This window comes from Andrographis paniculata, unplaced genomic scaffold, assembly GCF_009805555.1.
Source record: "Andrographis paniculata isolate CXL003 unplaced genomic scaffold, ASM980555v1 Contig83END, whole genome shotgun sequence".
NCBI lineage: Eukaryota > Viridiplantae > Streptophyta > Magnoliopsida > Lamiales > Acanthaceae > Andrographis > Andrographis paniculata.
In genome coordinates, this window is record NW_026137621.1 from 2,011,755 (window position 1) to 2,033,487 (window position 21,733).

At 31.9% G+C, this 21,733-nt stretch overlaps 1 protein-coding gene across 2 annotated transcripts; it reads left to right on the forward strand.

Moving 5' to 3' along the window:
* Positions 1 to 17,751: 17,751 nt before the first annotated feature.
* Positions 17,752 to 21,497, forward strand: LOC127241733 (protein sym-1). 2 transcript variants are annotated; one of them, XM_051260911.1, is made up of 8 exons: positions 17,752 to 18,198; positions 18,563 to 18,650; positions 19,596 to 19,690; positions 19,892 to 19,964; positions 20,052 to 20,144; positions 20,237 to 20,323; positions 20,919 to 20,999; positions 21,318 to 21,497. In XM_051260911.1, the coding sequence occupies exons 1-7, from the start codon at positions 17,834 to 17,836 to the stop codon at positions 20,997 to 20,999; spliced, it is 882 nt and encodes a 293-aa protein (XP_051116868.1). In that variant the 5' UTR covers positions 17,752 to 17,833; the 3' UTR covers positions 21,318 to 21,497. The 2 variants fall into 2 exon arrangements, with proteins under 2 accessions (XP_051116868.1, XP_051116869.1); XM_051260912.1 differs by having other exon boundaries at positions 20,919 to 20,995.
* Positions 21,498 to 21,733: the final 236 nt, after the last annotated feature.

A 21,733-nucleotide genomic window follows, 5' to 3' on the forward strand; every position in this document is an offset into this window, starting at 1 on the left:
GGAATTGGAAACATGAGTGGTACAACTGGAATCAAGCCACCAAGTATTATGAAGAACTTCAATTAAATTTGATTCAAAACATACAAAAATATTAGTACCTTTTTTTTTTCGAACCAAGCCTTTCGTTTCAGGTAATCTCTTTGAAAGTGTACGGATATTCCACAAAAATGAGTTCCTTCTTCAGGGCTTGGAAAGACGATACATTCACTTTCAATGGTCCGTGCTTGCCCTTCACTTCTTATTCCCGACTCTCCTACCAGCTCCTTGGTTGGTTATAAGATAAATTGAGTGAGAGTCCTGATTTTTAAGCCGTGTTTCCTCTTGAACTAGCATTCTGTGAAGTTCATTCACATTCCATTTATCTTTCATGGTATTATAGTTCATTTGGAACAGACCATACTCAAGGGGCAGTGAATTCAAGATAAACTGCACCAGAAAGTTATCATCCAAAGTTATCCATAAGGCTTTCAATCTTGCTATCAGGTTCGTCATTTCGACGATATCCTCATGAATGGATCACAAACCATCAAACTTTATGGTGCTTAGCGTAGCCATTAGTGTCCCCGGGAGAAACTTATCTGCAGTTTGAGAGCGTTCCTCAATTGCTTTCATAAATTCCTTAGCATCAGTGATTTCAGGAAAAGTAGACTTAATGTTGTTCGCTATACTTATCCTCATAAGCATCAGACTTAATCTGTTCGATCTCTCCCAAGCATTATAGACAGACCTTTTACTTTCGCTGCTAGTATCATTAATAGCAGAAGGCTTTTCAATATACAGTGATAGATTAAGACCTAAAACACTAAATTGAAATTGAATGTGCTTAGACCATTCAAGATAGTTGAACCCATCAAATATAACAACAGATGATGCATGCGAATGAAGCGAAGCAGACACAATTACTGCAAATTAAAATAATTGAGATTTTCAAAACAGATTCAAGGTAAAAACAATTAATGTATGTTGCAATTCTCCATAGGGTGAACAACAACGTACTAATTAAACATAATTGACGCTAATATAATTTGCACAATCGCACTTTAATTGAATGCATGTCATCTTTGGATAATCTTGCACATTTAACAAAAGTACTTAAATAATTTTTAATCATGTTCTTAATTATAAAATTATTGATCTACTTTGGGTTGATTCTTAAATATTTTATAATTAATGAACTTCAATTTACCCATTATTAAAACATAATATCATAAAAGCGTCTCATTCTAACGAGTAATTAAATTTTGTATTTAATTTAATATTTAAATAAATATCTTTCTAATCTGATCATTTTTGTGATTAACACATTATTTATAATTTAGATATTAAATTAAATAATATATTCAAATAGGGGTGAGATTGCATGCTGAAAATTAAACATCAGCATTATGCTGATTGCATATTAGCCATTGGATTAAATTTTTTAATCCAATGGCTAATATTAGATTAAGGGTGTAATTGTAATTTTAATAACCCTAATTTATGTAACTACATCAAACATCACCCTCATTCGTTCTTTCACGCAGGAATTGGTGGGAGAAACGTTATCCTTTATTCTTCACTCTCCTTCATTCTTCAATGGCTGATATCAACGAAGGTGAGCAGAATCAATTATCCATTATTCCAACCCATTCAACCGCTCAACAAGGATGGAAACATCGAAGAGATTGCAATTTCGGATGATCCAGCGCCTTCCCAGTACCACACGCGTTGGAACGGGAAATCGCTCAATCGCGTAAGTTACCCATCGAAAATTGACTTGAAATTGTGAACATCGTACCTTCTGTGATCGATTTCATTGAAATTATGTTATTCTGTTCAGCGGATTGGAATTTCGTAAATATACTTTAGCATTCGCAATTTAATCAGAGCGTTAGTTACCAGCATGATATGTGATTGTATTTGATACATATATCAACATCTTGCCATTTATCTGAAAGCATATTGAAATATGGTGGTCAACATTTTGGTTAAAAGAATTTAGCATTCCATGTGTGCAGAGTCCATAGATTGACATGCAATGGAATTTAGAAAACCGGATGATGCATACAGTTTCTATTGTGAATATGCACACAATAGGAGTTTTTCAGTGAGGATAAAAATTCAGAAAAATTTCAGAAAAGATCGCACCAGATACAATACATGGAGTATTGTTGCAACAAAGCAGAGTTCAAAAAGGGTAGAAATGTGAAACCAAACAATCCTGAGATTCATCCAAAACAATGTAGCGAGTTAAGAAGGATCAAAACCCTGCATTATATTCATGAAACGAGAACAAACTGTAATTCAAAGATACAACTTCAATTTGACAAGAAGAATGCAAAGTACAAGTGGCATACTTTAAAGACAACCATAATCATGATCTACATCCTACAAAACACAAACACATGTTTGTATCCAATCGTAGGATCAATACATCATATTTAATCATTGCGAATACAAATCAAGAAGTCGGACTACCAATCAGATCATCGTATGATTTGTGAAAATAGTTGCCGGAGGAAAGAAAAATGTGAATATGCTTCTTTACTTGGTCCGTTTGCTCAAAGTAATAGATTAGTATGCTGAGTGTATTCTTCATATATGTTGTTGAATGAACGTAAATATGCTGAGCAGGTTTTTACAGCCAGACAGTAATATTGTTCAATTTCTTTATCAATTTATGAATATGCTGAGCAGGTTTTTACAGTCAGACAGTAATATTGTTTAATTTCTTTATCAATTTCAAAGAGTGGTGTTGAATCATAGAGAAAAAAAAAAGGAACAACAAGATTTTTTCGCACGAGATAGACGGTTGGGTGCAAATCATATGTTCAACTCATTGACGAAATCTGCAGCTATACTCTACACGCCGAATGTCTTTCAATGGTTTCAGGAGCAACACCAAAGATCCTTTGAATTCATAACACAGTACTTAGATGAAAAGACAACATATCTTATATATAACATGGAGAAGACAAGCGATCAACATCTTGTGCGCGTAAATATTCAAGAATCTTCAATTGAGTGCACGTGCAATATATGGAAAAACTCTAGAATGTTGTGCTATCATTCAATACACATGATGGATGTATTAGTAGAAACAGGGTGTGCACAGTTCAAAAACATCCCAAACAAATACATATTGAATCGATGGAGAAAAGATGCTAAGAAGATGTTACAGTAGCACCACACAAGCTTAACATCTAGTCAAGAGGAAATAGATTTTTCAGGAAGATACATATCATTGTGCCACTTTTTCATGAATTATGCAAAGTTAATAGCATCTGAGCCGAAGAATTATAGTTTATTTTTACATAAATTCAATGAATTGCTTCACAACATAGTTACATGCCCAAATCTGTATGGAGGAATGCCGAAGGATGAAAATAACAGTTACTTTTTTAGTATATATTTTATATTCATTGAAATATATATGATATTAAATTAATCGATTCTTCATGCTACAGGAGAAGTACAAAATATAACCACTACAGACCATTTCATATTGAAGCCAAGAGACAATCCAAAAGGAAAAATTAAAAGAAATATGTCAATAAGCAACTCTAAGAGACAAAAGAAATATCAAATGATGAATAAGAGAGATAACCAGCAGGATAAATCCAAGAAAAAAAATGATTTTTGTCGGTTCATATAATTTAGCTGCAAAGTATTGTGAATAATTGATATTAAGCACTTACATATACAAGACCAAACATTTTGTCGAATACCAATAAACATCTTATTGAGTATCAATAAGTATTTTCTACAAGTGTGTTTAGGATGTCAATGAACTATCAAATTATATGAATGTTATTCGAGAAAATGCTGCAAAATTAATTGTCAATTTAAAAAATAATTCTTGAAATCATGCAACTTTTTTTTTACAAAAAAATTTAACTTGTTTCCGCGAGCTCATGGAAACCAAGCTTGTTTCCACGGAGAGTAGCCAACTTTTACCAAAAAAAAATTGTTTCTAGCGAAAACAAGGTATGCTTCTGCTAGCTCGCGGAAACAGACCTTGTTTCCGCTAGAAACATGCAGCATTCATTCTAAACCTGCCAGCATTTATATATACTAAGTCAAACATTTTACTATGTATCGGTCAGCATCTTGTGTTTTAACAAAAAGCATGAGTATTAAGCAGTAATTGTTGCGAAAATACAGTCACCAGATCAATTACCAATTAAAATTCAATCCATCGATCAACACCAACAATCTATTCAAGTTAAATCGATCGATCAATACCAACAATCTCTTCAAATTCATTTCATCAAAATCAACAAATCAGTCATCACACTTAATTTTTGTCTTGTCCACGACCTCGTCCTCGCCCTAAACATTTACCCTAAACTGCACAATGAAAAAAAAAAAACTCAAAATAGGTAACGTGGAAGAAGATGAACATTTATCCTAAAGTGCACAATGGAAAAAACTGAACTTACCAAAAATCGCCTCCATGGACGTGCCTAGTGTCGTTGATTTGAAGGACGGTACAAAGAGTTGAAGAAGACGAATTGGAGACGACGCGCGAGGGAAGGGTTTCGTTGAAGAAGGCGATTTGAAGACGGAATGGAGAACAAACGAACGTGATGGAGGATTTCCGTTGAAGAAGACGATTTGAAGACATAATAGAGAACAAGCTAGCGCGATGGAGGATTTTTGTTGAAAAAAACGATTTGAAGGGGTAAGATAAATGATTTGAAGACGGAGGATTCCTATATCCCTATAAGTCCTTAAAATAAAATTACTATATTACGCTTGTGTAATCTAAACCGTTCATCATAATCTAATTATAATGAACGGTTCGGATTGGATCAGCACATCAGCACCGGATCCGCGTCCATTCAAATATATCTAAATTTATTTAATACAATTCACAAATACAATTATATTAATTTAATTGTATTATTCATAATTTAAACACCAAAATAAATAATATATGTGAATACAATTAAAATAATATATAACCATAATAATGTATTAATTAAATAGCATGCAGTATGAAAACGAATTAATTAACACAAATTCTATAAATATATTATTTTTTATTTTTATTTTTTTATTTTCAATACGTATTGAATTATATGTACAGAAATTTAAATAGGATATTTATACTATAATGCTCCATAATTTGTGGGATGAAAATTTAACTAATTATGGATAAACTAATCAATGATATATCATTATTAAATACAATCATTAAGAGTGATTAATAAAATTAATAAAATATACGCATATACAGAAATATATCATATAATGATACGTTGATATTTTTATTAATCTAATATATATACGGTGATCAAATTGTATAATAACAACTGCATATAAAATTCACTATAAACTCTAGCAGATAATTAAAAAAACAAAATTATCAGAAATATGTGTATTATCATCTAATTGATATTATAATAATTATTTTTATAAATAAAACTTTGACAGATCAAATAATCACATATTGCAGTGAAAAAATCTACCCCACATAATTTCAACAATTAATCGAAGAATTCACAAGTTCAAAAACTGGCGGCTCTATACCCTATGTAAGTTTAATATTAAATAATCAAATAATTCACAAAATCTTAAACTTTGTGATTCTCACAAAACCGATTAAATATGTATATATTACTGACCTTGGTTAGAACTCATTTAGATAAGCATGGCGATCCTCTGGTTAGAGGATGAGTTTGATTTGTTGGTTTCTCCATCTTAGCTTCAATGCCAGAATACGTAAGTTGATTTTCTTAAGTGATAGAATGAATTTATTATAATCATTTATAGGCAAAGGAATGAACATAATTCTAACATTAAAAAGTCATTATCCCAAGTTCTATCAACGTGGGATAATGATAACGTGGTTTTAAACGACTTTTAATTTGACTAGACCAAGTACCACTTAATAATATTAATAATAATATTGTTATTATTAAATTTATTATTAATTTCATTATATTTAAACCATTAATTAATAAGTAACACGATGTCACATTTTACATGTACAATGCATGTTATTGTTTATCTCAATTTAATGTATTCTTTTATTATTTTGGTTAGCCAAATTTAAAGTATTCATTTGTAATTAAAATATGAGTATTATATTTAAATAACAAAACACTCATAGTTTTTACAAAATATTTATTTATTTATTTTCAAGAGTAAAAATATCAAGATAATTTTACAAAGTTCTAACCAATAACATAATGTTGTTTATTTTTCATAAAATATCGTATTAAAATGCTCTTTGTGTCTTATAAAAATTGAAATTAGTCCTTTTTTTTTTATTTGTGAGTATTCGGTACTTTCAAGATAAAATTATAATAATAAATATCTTATACTTATGACCAATTATCATTTTTATCTTTTAATTGTCACTCTGACAAAGTATATTTTACAAGTGTTACTTTTTTGCAATTTTTGTTCTCAGATCGCACGTCAAGTTCAGACAGATACAATCTCACGCGTAGAGTAGGATTGTGCTACCAAGGACAAAAATAACAAAAAAAAGTGACACATGTTAAATATATTTTTTCAGAGTGATAATAACAAATAAAATATATAAAAAAAAACAAGAGTGATAGTTGATCGTTTTTTACTCTAAAACACCTAAATGATTAAAAACATAACTCCATTTTTAGATTCGGAATTTGAGAAATTCGGATGGTTCATCCGAAATGACAAAACAAACCAATCCATGTTATTGTTTTGTTCATCCAATAAAAATTTCTAAATTAAAAAAAGTGTACATTCATTTTTAGACTTAGAATTACATGAAACTCACGCAGTTAATCTGAAATGACCAAACGAACCAACCAAAACTATTATTTTGTCCATCCGAGGTCATTTAGGGCTCTAAAAAATCTATACATTAAGAAAAATATACACTCATTTTTAAACTCAAAATTACACAAAACTCGCACAGTTAATTCAAAACGACCAAACAAATCAACCAATAATATTGTTTTGTCATATGAAGTCATTTAGAGCCTTAAAAACCATAAATGCTAAAAAAAAACATAAAATTGTTTTTAAATTTGGAATTGAAGAAAATTCACATATTTCATTTGAAACGACCAAACAACCCAATGATATTGCTTTATCCATTCGAGGTCGTTTAGGGCCATAGAATCTAAATTGAACGGAGCTTGTACGGTTTATCTGAAACAACCAAACGAAACGTAAACCAATTTTTCGACTCGAAATTAAACGAAATTTGCACAATTCATCTATAACGACCAAACGAACCAATAGACAATGTTTTCTTGTTAATTCGAGGTTATTTTAGGATCTGAAAACACTAAATGCTAAAAATATATAAATAAATTTTTCTAAAAAATTATACAAAATTCACACGGTTCATCTGAAACAAACATACAAACCAACCAATGAAATTTTGTGTTATTCCGAAGTTGTTTAGAGCTCAAAAAAGCCAAAATGGTGAAAAAAAAACATGAACTTTTTTTTAGATTCAGAATTGGATTCTAATCACACTTTTGTCTTTTATTTGTCACATTAGAAAAATATATCTCACTTGTGCTACTTTCTCACAATCTTTGCCCTGCAGCAGTACGTCAAGTTCATGATGGTGTCGATGCGAGTGCAATTGTGCTACGGAAGAAAAAAAATTGCAATAAAATGACACATGTAGGATATATGTTGTCATTGTGGTAATTTAAAAATAAAGATTGATAATTGGTCATAGGTACAAGGTATTTATTGCAATTTTTTTGAATTTTTAGGTTTGATCGATTTTCGATTCTAAAAATTAATACTAAAACCGAACCAAAGTTTTAAAAAATTGAAGTAAATTAAATCAAACTAGTTTGGTTTGGTTCGATTTAGAACCGAACAAACTGATTTTTTGAGAATTCATTCATCAATCTACAATCTCTGGAGACGTCTGCACATCATTCAACAAATACAGTCGAGCTTTCCTCCGACGGTAAGAGAAGTAGAGAGCTCCATCAATCGGTCGATCCGTGTAGATATCCAGGTCGAATAGATAAGCATATTCATCCAAAATTTACCAATTCTCAGCGTCAGCCTTGTCCACTACCACTTTGTCCGACGATTTGAGAAGTAAAGAAAAATTACAGAGGGAAGTCGAGGAAGAAGTAGAGAAAAGCTGAAGAGAGAAGTAGATGAATGATGGGGAAATACAAGTAATCGTTGACTCAATGCGAGAAGCAGAACGGCGGCGGCAGAGAGGGAACTCCAAAGTGGGTTTGGAAGTTGATGTCTAGAGAGATTCTTGATTTATGAAATTAGAGTTACAAAATGTCAAATGGGTCGAACAAAAATATAATGTTATATTAGTTAATTGTGATATAGAGTTTCTTTGTTAGCATTTTAAATAAAAATAAACACTATTAACTATGTGCAATTTTTAATAAATATACATTATTTTATCTAATAATACATCATATCAAAATACTTCATTCGTCCGCAAAATTAGGAATATTTTCTTTGTAAAATTCTCCATCTGTCCACCAAAATACTAAAATAATAGTATAAATTAGTGTATAAGAGTTATTCATTATAAATAAAATTTGCATATTTTTTGCGGACAAACAAAACTGAAAAATAAACATAAATTTGATGAATGAAGTGAGTAATTAATAAAAAATACTTTAGATTAAAAACTTAAACTAAATCATATTAAATTATTAATAATAATATCTTTAGTTTTTTTTACCAAATTACACACCAACCTATACAAATAAAAACAAAAACCAACCAAGGAAAATATCATGTAAAGAAGAGCACAACGAAGACCTTAAACATAGATGAACTAGACAGAACCAAAAACAGGTCACCTAAAGAAAAATAGACCCATGCAAGAGAAAGAGCAAAGAAAAGCAAACCAATTCCCAAATGATCTATACAAACACAAACTGCTTCACGCAAACAAAAGATTCCACACAAAAACTCCTTCCGCTCCAACTAACTCAAACCTGCAGAACACCATAAAAAGACAATACAACTCAACAAGACCCCATCAGCACCCAGCTGCAAAATCTACCAATCCGTGCGAAAAAACTTACAACCAAGCGACCAAAGTTGGTTTACCTTCAGCCCTCTTTTAGCCAAACCATCCAGAAAAAAATTTCTCTCTTTAAAAACATGTTACACTTTCATTGTCTGACAATGAGACATGAAACCAAAGATTTCCTGAATTTCATGACCCACCTTCAAGGGTAGTGAGTTTGTGCTGAAGCCAAGCTACCAAAGTGGTTGAATCACTTTTTAAATAGATATTCGGCAAAGGGAACCCAATAGACAAGTGAATTACCTCAAAGGTCAATCAAAATGCCTCTAATTTGTAAAACACAAAATTAGTGGTTCCAATGAATTTAGACAAAATAAGAAAGACATGCCTTAAATCATCTCTTTCTATAGCCCCAACACCAGTTGCCCCTATGCTACCACGAGCCGATCCATCCACATTGATTTTTCACCAACCCTTGAAAGGAAGAATCCAGGCAAGATTACGTCTGAAATCCCCAAATTTTAACTTGAAGGGCACCTGAAGATGTGCCCCAATTATTATGAAACACTGAATCAAAATTTACTCCGAAGTATTTAACTTTAAACCATTTACACACATTCCATTTAACACTCTCAATGATATCCCAATTGATAACCGACTTGCCTCGAAAAACTAATTCATTCGTACACATCCAAAGACAAAAAAATCATGCAAATAAGAAGAGCTCCCAAACCACTTTGATGTTCTTACCGCTCTGAAAATGACTCCAAAGCACCGATCAAAAATGAGACATTCCTAGTACACGCCCAAGAGATGTCGAACCAATAATATCGAATACCACAAAAAAGAAGCAAAATAACAATGGACAAAAAGATGATACACTGTTTTCTCTCCCTCCCCCACAAAGGACACGCCACTCCTCTATTTAATATAACATCTCTCTTAACAAGTTCGTTCCTCACTGGGACGTCTGACGTCAAAACTCTCCATAACAATAGTTGAACTCTGGGAGGGAAAATATTCCCTCATACCATAGCTTCCACTGGACATTGAATTCCCAGAGAATGAAAAGCTCACCGCCCCCCGTAGTACTATACGATCCATCCACCGAAGCGGTCCAAACCACCTTGTCCTTAACACCATACCACGGTGTCGCCCTGGATAAAGTAGCTAAAATAGAGGATCATCAATCTTCTCCCAATCCAGGACCCACCTTTGAAACTAAACTTCCCAAACCCATATGCCTTCTAACCAATCCCCAAAATCTGATACCCATAATTCTTTATTCACTGCTAAAGCAAAAATATGAGGAAAGCTTTCCCGCAACGCTACATCCCCCACTCAAACATCACCCCAAAACTTGATCTTAGCCCCATCTCCTAAGATAATCTTCATCTTAACATCAGCAAGGACAACCTATGCGAACGCCCCCTAGAGCTACTCCCTACCACCAGAGCTTTCCATAATTGATAGTCCATTTGGGTCTTCACTTCCATTGATAAAGTAACGCTAAGTTAAACAGCTCAATTCTCAAAAGCACTCCAACTCTTAGCAATATGATTCCATAAAGACCCAATCGCCTCTCCCAACGACTGGTTGATATCAGGGACACCCTATGCAAACGCCCCTTTGAGCTATTCCCTACCACCAAAGCTTTCCATAATTGATGGTCCACTTGGAATCTTCATTTCCATTCGATGTCTCCCACTGCCAATTCTCTAAACTTTTTGAGAGCCTAAATTTGCTTCCATCAAACCATCCTCAATTAGTCACCCTTAACGATCTCCTCAAAAAAATTATTTCTTAAAGCTTTTACCTCACTCGCCAGTTCTGCAGGCATACGAAACAATGACATAAAATAAATCGGGATCAGATTGGCGACTGCCCGGATGAGACAGACTCTGTATGTTTGAGATAGCAGAGAAGAATTCCATTGGCTAAGCTTCCCCTGAATCTTATTCAACACAGGGTTCCAGATGTCCATCACAAATGATCTACCCCCAATCGGGATTCCCAAATACTTCAATGGTCATTGGCCCACACTACAACCTAATGCCTTGCCTGTTTTTGATAACTGATCTCTGATCAAATTAATTTCAGAGATCTAGCTTTTAGACCAATTCACTTGCAATCCCGTGCACACTCGGAAGATCCTAAGAATCCACTTAAGAATAACACCCTGATCCAGTTTGGGTTCGAGAAACAAAATTGTGCATCTGCAAACTGGATATGGCTACTATCCACTTATTGACCGTCAATATGAATACCTCCAATAAGACCTAACCTTGGGCCCGACACAACAACACATTGAGAATCTCAGCCACCAGCAAGAAAAGATAAGACGGAAGATGATCACCTTGATGAATTCCTCTCTTAATTTGAAATACATTTGAGGGTGATCCATTTATAAAAACCGGTGCCGCAACGAATTTCACACATAAAATGACCCACTTCTGCCACTTAACCCCAAAATTCATCGACTAAAGAGTATTCTCCAGGGCCTTCCACGACACACTGTCATACACCTTTGCAATATCGAGCTTAATAATAGAAGTCCTATTTTTTGCCCCTTTCGCCCATTGGATGGTTTCATAGGCAATGAGAATGCACTACATCAATTGATGTCCTTTAATGAAAGTCATTTGATGTGGACCGAGAATTTCCATCATCACCTTCTGGATTATGAGACTAAGAATCTTAGTCAGAATTTTGTAAGCACAATCCAACAAGGTGATAGGCCTAAAATCATTGAAGGAATTTGGACTCGAAACTTTGGGAATCAATGAGATGAAAGTCGCCCCAAAACCAAGAGCAATTTTACTTCTCCATTGAAAATCGTTCACATCTCCAACACACCAGAACTCAACTGCTCCCAGAAAAATTGAATGAATTTAAGATTAAAACCATCTGGATCAGAGGCCTTATCCCCTGGTCAGAGATGAACAGCCCGCAACACCTCCTCATCATAGATAGGACGATCCAGCTACTTCTTAGATGCATTTGAATTTTTTTTTAAATCGATGCCTTCAAAATTTGGCCACAATTCTTCTTTAGCACGAAAATGGTCCCTGAAAAATTGATGAGCTGCTAATTTGATGCGCAAAGGGCCTTTCTAGATCTTTTCATTCCACTCCAGTTGAGTAATTTGATTATTAAAGAATTTATGATTAGCCCGTGAATGGAAATACCGAATATTCGTATCCCCTTCTCAAATCCACGTATCCCTCGATTTATGCCTTTAAGCAGTTTCCTCATTGAAATGCACTAGCCACAAGGCATTCTTACTCTATCGTAATCTCTTCGTCACCTCCTTCTCGCCTGGATGCTCCTAAGAAGCTTCTCTAAACCTTTGATCTCTACCTCCAATGCCTTCACCTCCTTCACATTGAGCCCACCGTTAGAACCTCTCATTGCCTTAATGGATTTCTTGAATGTTACCAGCTTGAGTCTAAAATCCATCACCCTTCCACCCTCCGAAGGCTCTCATCTCCATTTAACTTTAATTATCTTGCAAAACTCAAAATTCGATAGCCAATGATCGAAACACCGAAAAGGTTTTGGGTCCCAATCCAAGACATCCAAAAGTAGGCACGCTGGGATATGATCTGATAGACAAGTCAAGAAACTCCTATGAACCCTCCCCGATTCCTCTACCAGCCACCCAGAGCTCAGTAGGAATCTATCCAAGCGGGACATGGACCGACCTCTATTCCCCGACCAAGTGAATCTCCACCCCACCAGCGGTAGATTGGCAAGTTCCATAGAACCCACCATATCCAAAAAATGGCGACGAGAATTAAAGGGTAGAATTAAAGTCCCCCGAATACACCACCAACCTTCACACTGCCTCAATGTCTTACTGCACATATCCCATAATTCCGATCTCTGGCTTCATTTGGAGCATTAATATTCACCACGTTTATAACCTCATCTTTACTCACCCTACATTCTTTCAACCAAATACTCTTGAGCCGACTCCACCTACTGCAAAGACCACACCAAGGGATCCCAACAGCAAAACAATCCCTCAGACGCCCAATTGCAGCAACTCCAAAAGACTTCATCTTTCTGGGCCCAAAAAACCCTCAGACCAACCTTTTCCCGTACTCTTGTAACTTAGTCTCTTGAAGTAACAACCCATCTGGTTGTTTTTCCCTGACCAACCTCGCTAGTGCTCTTTTTTTGGCTCATTCTCCTAACCCTCTCACATTAAGCGAGATTAACTTTATAACAACTGGACAACACCCAAACACTCTACCGAGAACCTCCTCTAACAGATCAACCTTTCTCTTTCACCACCGCAAGGAAGCAGTCTTAAAATCTCTCGACATCCAAAACTTCCACCCTTAACTGCCTTGCTAAAGAGCATGACGCCTCCGCCTCCTCTCTCGTCTCTTTATCTCTTTCGAAACCAATGGTGGCCTGCGCGTCCTGCTTGGGAGAGATCTGGGACTCAGGAACCTCACACCACCATGACTGCTCTCCCGACATGAGATCAATTCCATCTTAGCTACCAACTGCTTACCTTTACCCGCTCCAGCCATAAGAGTTATATTATCTACGTAATCAAATGTCTTCTATGAAACCCTACACGTCTACCACACTCCCCATTACTCTTGACTATGAATTTTCAAATCTCTCGACAATAGAATCTCCTCTCCACCACCCTGAGTGTCCACGCTAGAAAAACCAACAAGAGGGACCATATGCACCCTTCTTAACTCCACTTCAACACCTTCCAAACCAACCTTCAGCGATTTTACCTAGGGAGCTTGCCAAATCTTTTGAAACCAAAGAGCACGGCACGACCTCCGCAAGATCGCAAGACTTCAACTTCTTCTCAACCAAGCTTCTATTATTAGCCGCCAAAAAATTTGCCACCACCGCAACCACTTTTACATTATCCTTCAAACTAGACTATCTCTCGCTCTCCAACATAGGCGAATGGACCACCTTCCATCCATGGGCTTCTAAACTTTTTATTCTTGTTGGGTAGTTAGACTTGAGTTTTAAATAATAAAGTTCAAAATTTTAATAATTATTTAATACTATTTTTGTCTACTTTGAAAGTTTATATTTTCTTTTTGCAAGTTGAACCTTGAATATTAATTATATATTATATCAAAATATAGTACAAACCAATAGAAAAAAATAAAATATTTCCTTTAGTATTTTATAATACAAATATAATGATATTTGTATAAAATATTATAAAAGTATAAAGATATTTTTTAATGTATACGATAATGCAAAATATAAATATAATTTTATTAAGTGGACGGAGTTAGCATAATATAAATATATATTTATATTATATATATTTTGAAATTACATTTGTTTATAGTGTAAGTATAAAAATAAGAAAACAAATATTAAAATTTATATATTTTTTAGAAAGAAATTAGTAAACAGTGAGATTTCAATTTTATTTTTATGAAACTAAAACATAATTACAAACTTGGGAATTTAATTTAATATTTTGGGAAGAAAATGTCTGTAAATAGGAGATTTAAATTTGAAATTATTTTCCCCCCAAATAAATTCTTTTTCATCACATTTTTCACTATCAATAGTTATTTTATATAATAAATACATGTTTAATTAATTTCTTTTCAAAAAATATCAAATCTAATAATTATTTTATATATTTTTTATATTATTTTAAAAATTAATTTTATCTTCAAATTATTATATTAATATTTATTTATATTACATTAAACACGAACGAGGATGCTCACCCCAACATATTTTTTATTTATTTTATTGACACAATTTTTAAAAAACATTAAAAAAATATACATTATTCGTCAGCTAAAATTATGTCATTATTTTTTATTGTCCACTAAATTTATGCTTAATTAATTTATAGTAAACAATTTTATAAGTCCATACTTTAATAAATAATAACAATATTTTATTATTTTTTCTACTTCTTTAATAATCCTTTATCTATTCTTTAATAAATGTTATATAATCTTCTTATTTTACATTTTATTTACTATACCAAACAAATTTATACAATATATATTCTATCAATTTGAAAAAATAAATTAATAATTTGATATAAAATATTTATTTTTATATTATAAATATATTTTTCATATCTAATAATTAAAAAAAACATTCATCCCAAAAACACAATCCGAACACCCTCGATTTATAATCATATGTTAACTTGACATTTATCAATGAAACATTTTCTTATAAATATTATTTAAAAAATATAAATATACATATTAATATATATATATAAGTAAACTATTTAAAACAAAATATTACTTTCTTATATTACTAATACACTTTTTTATACTATACAAAAAAAATCAATTCATCTAAAAACACACAATAAACAGACTGATACTAGTATAATATAATGTGCAATATCTACATTATGAGAGAGAATTTGCTATTAATTTTTTAAAATCAGCACTCATGAGTGATTACTGCTAATATTTATATACATAATTAGATTAATTATATTATAAATAAAAAATTTTTAACATAATTATTTTTTACACAATCATCATGACTGTCGATTTTTTACACCCAATCCTCAACCTTACATAATAATAAAAGTCAACCAAAAGATATTTACAACGACACACAAAATATTATTTTATATTGGTAACTGGTAATAAAATCACCTAAAATTATATGACATATTTTTTTTGAAAATTTGAGTTTTGTACTTGAATTTAGAATATTTATTCGATTTAATATAAATATATTAATATAGGATTTGTTTGTCTACCATTTTTTTTACACAATTTTAATATGAAGTATTTTTTATTGTCTCACAAAAAATAAAAATTTAATATAAAGATTATATTAATTTTTATATTAAACAGTCTGTTCATTCAGAGTTATATTAGTTTTATATGACCTTTTTTAGATTAATTGATTTTTTGTGTGGTATGAAAAATTATATTTGTAATAATATTTTGTATTGAATGATTGACTTTTTATAAATGAATAATATATATTATATTAATGTGTCTGCAGTGGCGAACTAGAATATTAAGAGAGGGGGACAAAATTTTTAAATTTACAAAATAAATTTTTTATTTGTAAAATAATACTACTATCATCCACTTGATAATTTTATATTTACTTTTTGCATACTAATATTAAATATTAATTATTACATAAAATATAGTCCAAATAAAAAATAAATAATCTTTTTTATTAGTAAATATTAATATATTATATTTTTTTAAGAAAAAAACTAATGCATTTTTTATTAAAAAAATCAACGTTTTGATATTTTTATTATTATTTTTATTTATTTTAAATATTTTTTATAGATTATATATATTATTCTTTTAAAAATAAAAAAATTAATAAAATAGAGTAAAAATGGGGTTGGAGTGGGGCGCCACTGTGTGTATATATATTTATATTTTTTAATAATATTTATGAAAATTGTTTCATTAAAAAATGTTGAATGAACAAACTGTATTTTCTCATATCTAATTTTAAAATTATATTTATTCAAAAACACAATTTTTGTGAAAAATTATTACTTTTTTTTTTCCATGTCAATACAAAGTAAGCATAAATTTAATGAATGAAATAAAATTAATTATAAAAATATATGGAAAAACATATATACAATCAAAAAAACATTCTATGTTATACACGTATATGCTTTATGTGGATGCGACTAAATTAAATAGGTACTGTAATTTTATTTGATGTATGTATGATTAATTTCAACTATGAAATTTAGTAGTGAAAATGCCTATATATACACAATATCTTGGAGTTATACAATGAAAGAATAATAAAAAATCTCACCCAATTCTTGTATTTCACCTATCTATTTTCTCTCCACATTCGTACACATAAATATATATATATAAAAAAAAGCATTAAGTCATCATCATGGTAAATACACAATATACATATATACACATCCATATATATTACATTATATTATATAATATCATATACAATATATAAAAATAGTGATTAACAAAAAAATAATTAATATTTATATTGGTTAATTCTATAATAATATCATAAAATCTTAGAGTTTATTTTGTTTTAATTTAAAAAATAATATCTTGATTTGAAATTTATATTTAAATAATAATTTATAGAAAACAATATTTTTTATTTCGATTCAAAATAGCTATTTAATTTTTATTATAGATTGAAAAATAATAAAATTTTATTGTTTAGTAAAAATACAAAAATTGATTCTATTGTTTTTTTTACATAATTTATATACAAATGAATGGTGTATAATGTATATATAGAATTTTTTGTAAAAGCTAATAAATTATTTTAATATTGTATGATTGTTTTAAAAAAAGATATTCTTAAATGAAACTGATGAAAATAATAATAAATATTTTAATTGAGATAGAAATATAAAGTAATGTGGATGTGATTATTTTATAAGATTGTTGAAAAAAAAAAATTATACAAAGTATAAAAAATTGTACAGAAAATATAAAAATAATAAATTGTATTAATTTTATTTGAAAAATATGTAGAAAAAATAGTACTCTTTCTATATTACATAATTTATTCAATATTTTTATTTTTGTTATTTCAAGTTTTTTTTTAAAAAATATAATTATACATTTTAATTATATTTTAAAATTTATAATTCATAATTTTTTATTTTAATCAAACTATTTAATGATCTTAATTTATAATTATTTTAGTAAATTATAATTTTTATTAATAATTAAATTTTTAATTACTTAATTCAAATACACCAATTTAGCTTGGGCGTAAAAGAACAATGTCTATTTTTATTAATAAAACACCCTTATTATTCTTTTGAATTCCATAACGTCAGAGCGCCTGTTAAACCTCGAAGCGCCGGCTACCCATTTCTGAACCCAACACACCAAAATTATGCTGGCAACCAACGCCGCCGCCGCCGCAGCTCGAAATTCCCATCTCCTCTTCCGATGGGTATCTATCTCTCGGATGCCGGTGCCGGTGCCTGCTACCCGCAGCCGTATTCATATGTCAACCCCAATCAACAGTAATCGGAGCCTCTCAAGCTGCGGCGCTAGAATTTCTGCGCTTTCTACTAATGGGTTTAACCTATTTGGCCGTCCGGGTTTAGGGTTTCGGCATTCTAGTCCTCGATCCTTGCGTGTTTCGAGTGGCGGCGGTTCCGGCTCCGGCGGCAAAGCTGGTGGTGGATTCGGCGGTTCCGGCAACGGAAGTTCTGGTGGCGGCCCTGGTGGGAATAACTGGTCGTTCCTTTCATGGTAAAAAAATGTTGTTATTCTTCACTAATTTGGTCAGACGCTTTTGTTTTATTACTTGGTGGTAAGAGACCACTTTCGACTGCACAAAGTTCATTCTGAAATGCTTATTGGAGAGCTTCTGAAAAAGCAAAGAATTGAATAAAAAAATTAAAGTATTTAATCTGATTGTTTTGTATAGAAAATAGGTTTTGATTAATATTTTTAAAGATGATGTTGTTTTGAGAAGCTATATTTTAACTGAAAAATATGTAAACAGAGTTTGCTGTGAAGATTTTGGGATAGAATGCTGTTAATTGTAGCTGTGTTTTTTGATCTTTGGATATCTATTCTTTAGCGCTTACTTTGGTTTCTCATTTCAATGCAGGTATCTTTCTCTTCTGGACAGTTATCCTGTGATCACTAAAGCTATAACATCAGCTATTTTGACTCTGGTTGGTGACATTATCTGCCAGGTGAGCCGTCGTCGCCATATTGGGATCATGCGATCAGTGAAAATTTTCTCAATATAGTTTGGAACACAGTTACATACCCCATTTTCAAAAAAGATGTGAGCTTTAAAGCTTTTTATGGACCAGTGAAGGAGCTACTGTGTTTATTAGCAGTTTTGAATTTGTTTCGTGCTACTTTTTGTTTTTTGCAATGAAATAACATTTCCCTTAAAAGTTATTGCATCAAAAACTTATTTTTGGTTCAAAACATTGTATCATGCTCCTATTTCCATTTAAAACATAATGTTTAACACTTATTTTTTTAATTCCAAATTATACTATTTCTAAACACCCCCAAAACACAAACAGTCGGATAAAGTTGAGATTGTGGAGAGACTTGTTACTGCACTGAGTAAAATGTTTAATTGGAGGCATAAAGCATTGTTCATAGAATTTTCATCACAAAATTGATGAAGCATAAACTAGCTAAGTAAATAGCCCCTATAGTAGTTTGATTGCACACATAAAATGGCATGAGAACGTTTTCATATTTTTCTCTTCTGCCTTCTGGTTTTGTTATTACTGGGCCTTGCATGGTTCTATTGGTTCTATGCAGTGTTGTGCCGGGAATTCGTGGAATATCTTATCGGGGTTTTGAAGTTTAAGTTATCGATTGGGGCCTGCTTAAATCTTGTCTGGCAGTATTTAGCCGGGTTCTGGCCCATCCGATTTCAATTTCTCTAAAAATATGTTTTTGATAATTGTTCTATGTAGATACTCATATTCTTTCGGTCATCATACTTTATGAGTGACCCTTCGCCAATTGCCTTAAATTTGTGACGGTACAGTGTATTATGCCTACTTAGGAGGAAGAATGGTGTACTTGTTTCTTTTTTATACCTTGATATTTTTATCCATATAAGTTTAGAAAGTTGTTAATTATTCAATGTTTGACGGGATGTAATTCAGCTTTGGATTGATAAAGCACCGTCTATGGATATGAAGAGGACATTCATTTTCACAATGTTGGGGATGGTTCTGGTCGGTCCGGCATTGCATTTCTGGTAATACCTCAAAAAGGATAAGAGATATATTAATCCCGTTCTACATTCTGTTACTATCGTTATTTTCTTCCATAATACTGTTACTTGGACAAGGATAAGCATTTGTTCATATACATATGTTCATATGCATACTTGATATCTAATTTGAGTTTGCGTCAAAGTAAGTAAGTCTCAAATAGTTGTCTCGTGTTATGCATAAAGGTATTTGTCTTTGAGCAAATTGGTGACGACACCGGGAGCATACGGTGCATTTTTGCGGCTTGTGCTCGATCAGGTGCTTTTTAGCTTCTTGATTTTGAGGAGCTCTGATGTTATATTTATTTTCACCTGACCTTTAGCTTTTGAACTTTTGCTCCTGCAGTTTCTTTTTGCTCCTGCTTTCATTGGAGTTTTCCTATCTGCATTGATGACACTTGAGGGAAATCCATCTAATGTAATCCCAAAGCTGAAACAGGTATTGTCTAATGTCATCTTCTGTCGGTAATCATAAAGAATTATAGCTTTTCAATGTATAGGATCGTAACCATTTTTTAATTTGTTTTGTAGGAGTGGTTATCCTCAGTTGTTGCAAACTGGCAGCTATGGATACCATTCCAATTCCTCAACTTCCGTTTTGTGCCACAACAATTTCAGGTTTGTTTCATCGAAAGCCCGGCTCAAGCGATTCATGTTTTATGTTGAAATATAATAGGGTCCCCAAAATGATGAAATATATGTAAAAACAAGAAATCTCATTATGCTACCAACTGTAGCGAAATCCAATTGTGAGGTAGATCATCATTATTCAATACTGAACTTAGCTTTAGTGGCGAAAGCAGTTGAATTCGTTTGGCGAAATAGTAGTCCTGTTGACTGGTAGAATGCCTTAGGTACTTGATTTATACTTTAACTCATTATAAAAATAATTAAAAAATATAGCGAATTCCATTTGATTCGAAAAATATGAATCTGTTTTTATTTCTCGTCATACTTTCTTTCTCTAGCTTTCTATCTTCTTAACTAATTGTATTAAGTTAGAGTTCATGTTCCTGTTTTTTTTTTTTCTATACATCGAAGATCATTTCATTCACAAAATTTGAATTACGTTTATTTAGTTTGTTGGTAATATATCGATCTACAATGATTAATTGGTAGCTGTGACTGAAGCTGGTTCAAATCCATGAAATCTTGTTTTAGGCTATTGTTCGGGGAGATCTGTTCATTGACTCCGTGCTTTGTTTTCTTACAGGTCCTGGCAGCAAACTTCATTGCCTTGATATGGAATGTGATTCTTTCGTACAAAGCTCACAAAGAAGTTCTACCCAAGTAGGTAACAATCCAGCACATTTTTAACCTAGTTCTCTTTTGTACAAGAAGTTGAGATAGATGTCCATGTCTTATAAGTAAAACAAAAATATTTCATTGCCATGTACCCGAGTGTGTAAAAGAAACCTTTTTGTTCGTGCGCCGTTACTCGTTTGTTGGTAGCCATTTTTAGATATTGCAATAGAATAAGCTGAATTCAAGCAACGCAGCCTTATTGAATGTGATTGGTGTCGAAATCAGACTTTTTTTCGCCCTCAAGCATATGTCCATGTAAGTATTATTATGTGATCATGACAGTTGATCTTTCTTTCGATTCGCGCAGGTGATACACTATCAATGGTTGTGTAACCGGATCGGGTTTCTTGTTCGTTCGGTTACCGGAGGATAACAGACAATGTAAGTAAGGCAAAACTCATCTCTGTCTTAGTGATGTTTGTTGCATGCATATTACTGGGAAGAGCGGGTGTTTATTCTGATTTTAATTTACTTTATTCTTTTTTACTATCTATTTTATTTAAGAATAATTAGTTTACATTAATAAAATACATACAAAATAACAAAATGACAGAATAATTAATAAGTTGGACTTGGCTAGTTTAAGATTCAAGCTTAAATTGTGATTCGTGCTTGGCTCATTAACTTCGATTTTGAGTTTAAGCTTTTGGCAAGGCTTGAATTTGAATTTGAATTTGAATTTGAATTTGAATCAGATTTTATGCATATTATATACTCCTTCCC

What these genes read in the sequence shown, in the direction of transcription:
- LOC127241733 (XM_051260911.1), top strand. Translation starts at nt 17,834, where the DNA reads ATGCTGGCAACCAACGCCGCCGCCGCCGCAGCTCGAAATTCCCATCTC. An exon ending in AACTGGTCGTTCCTTTCATG is followed by an intron (nt 18,199 to 18,562) that starts GTAAAAAAATGT and finishes ATTTCAATGCAG; the next exon opens with GTATCTTTCTCTTCTGGACA. An exon ending in GGTCCGGCATTGCATTTCTG is followed by an intron (nt 19,691 to 19,891) that starts GTAATACCTCAA and finishes TTATGCATAAAG; the next exon opens with GTATTTGTCTTTGAGCAAAT.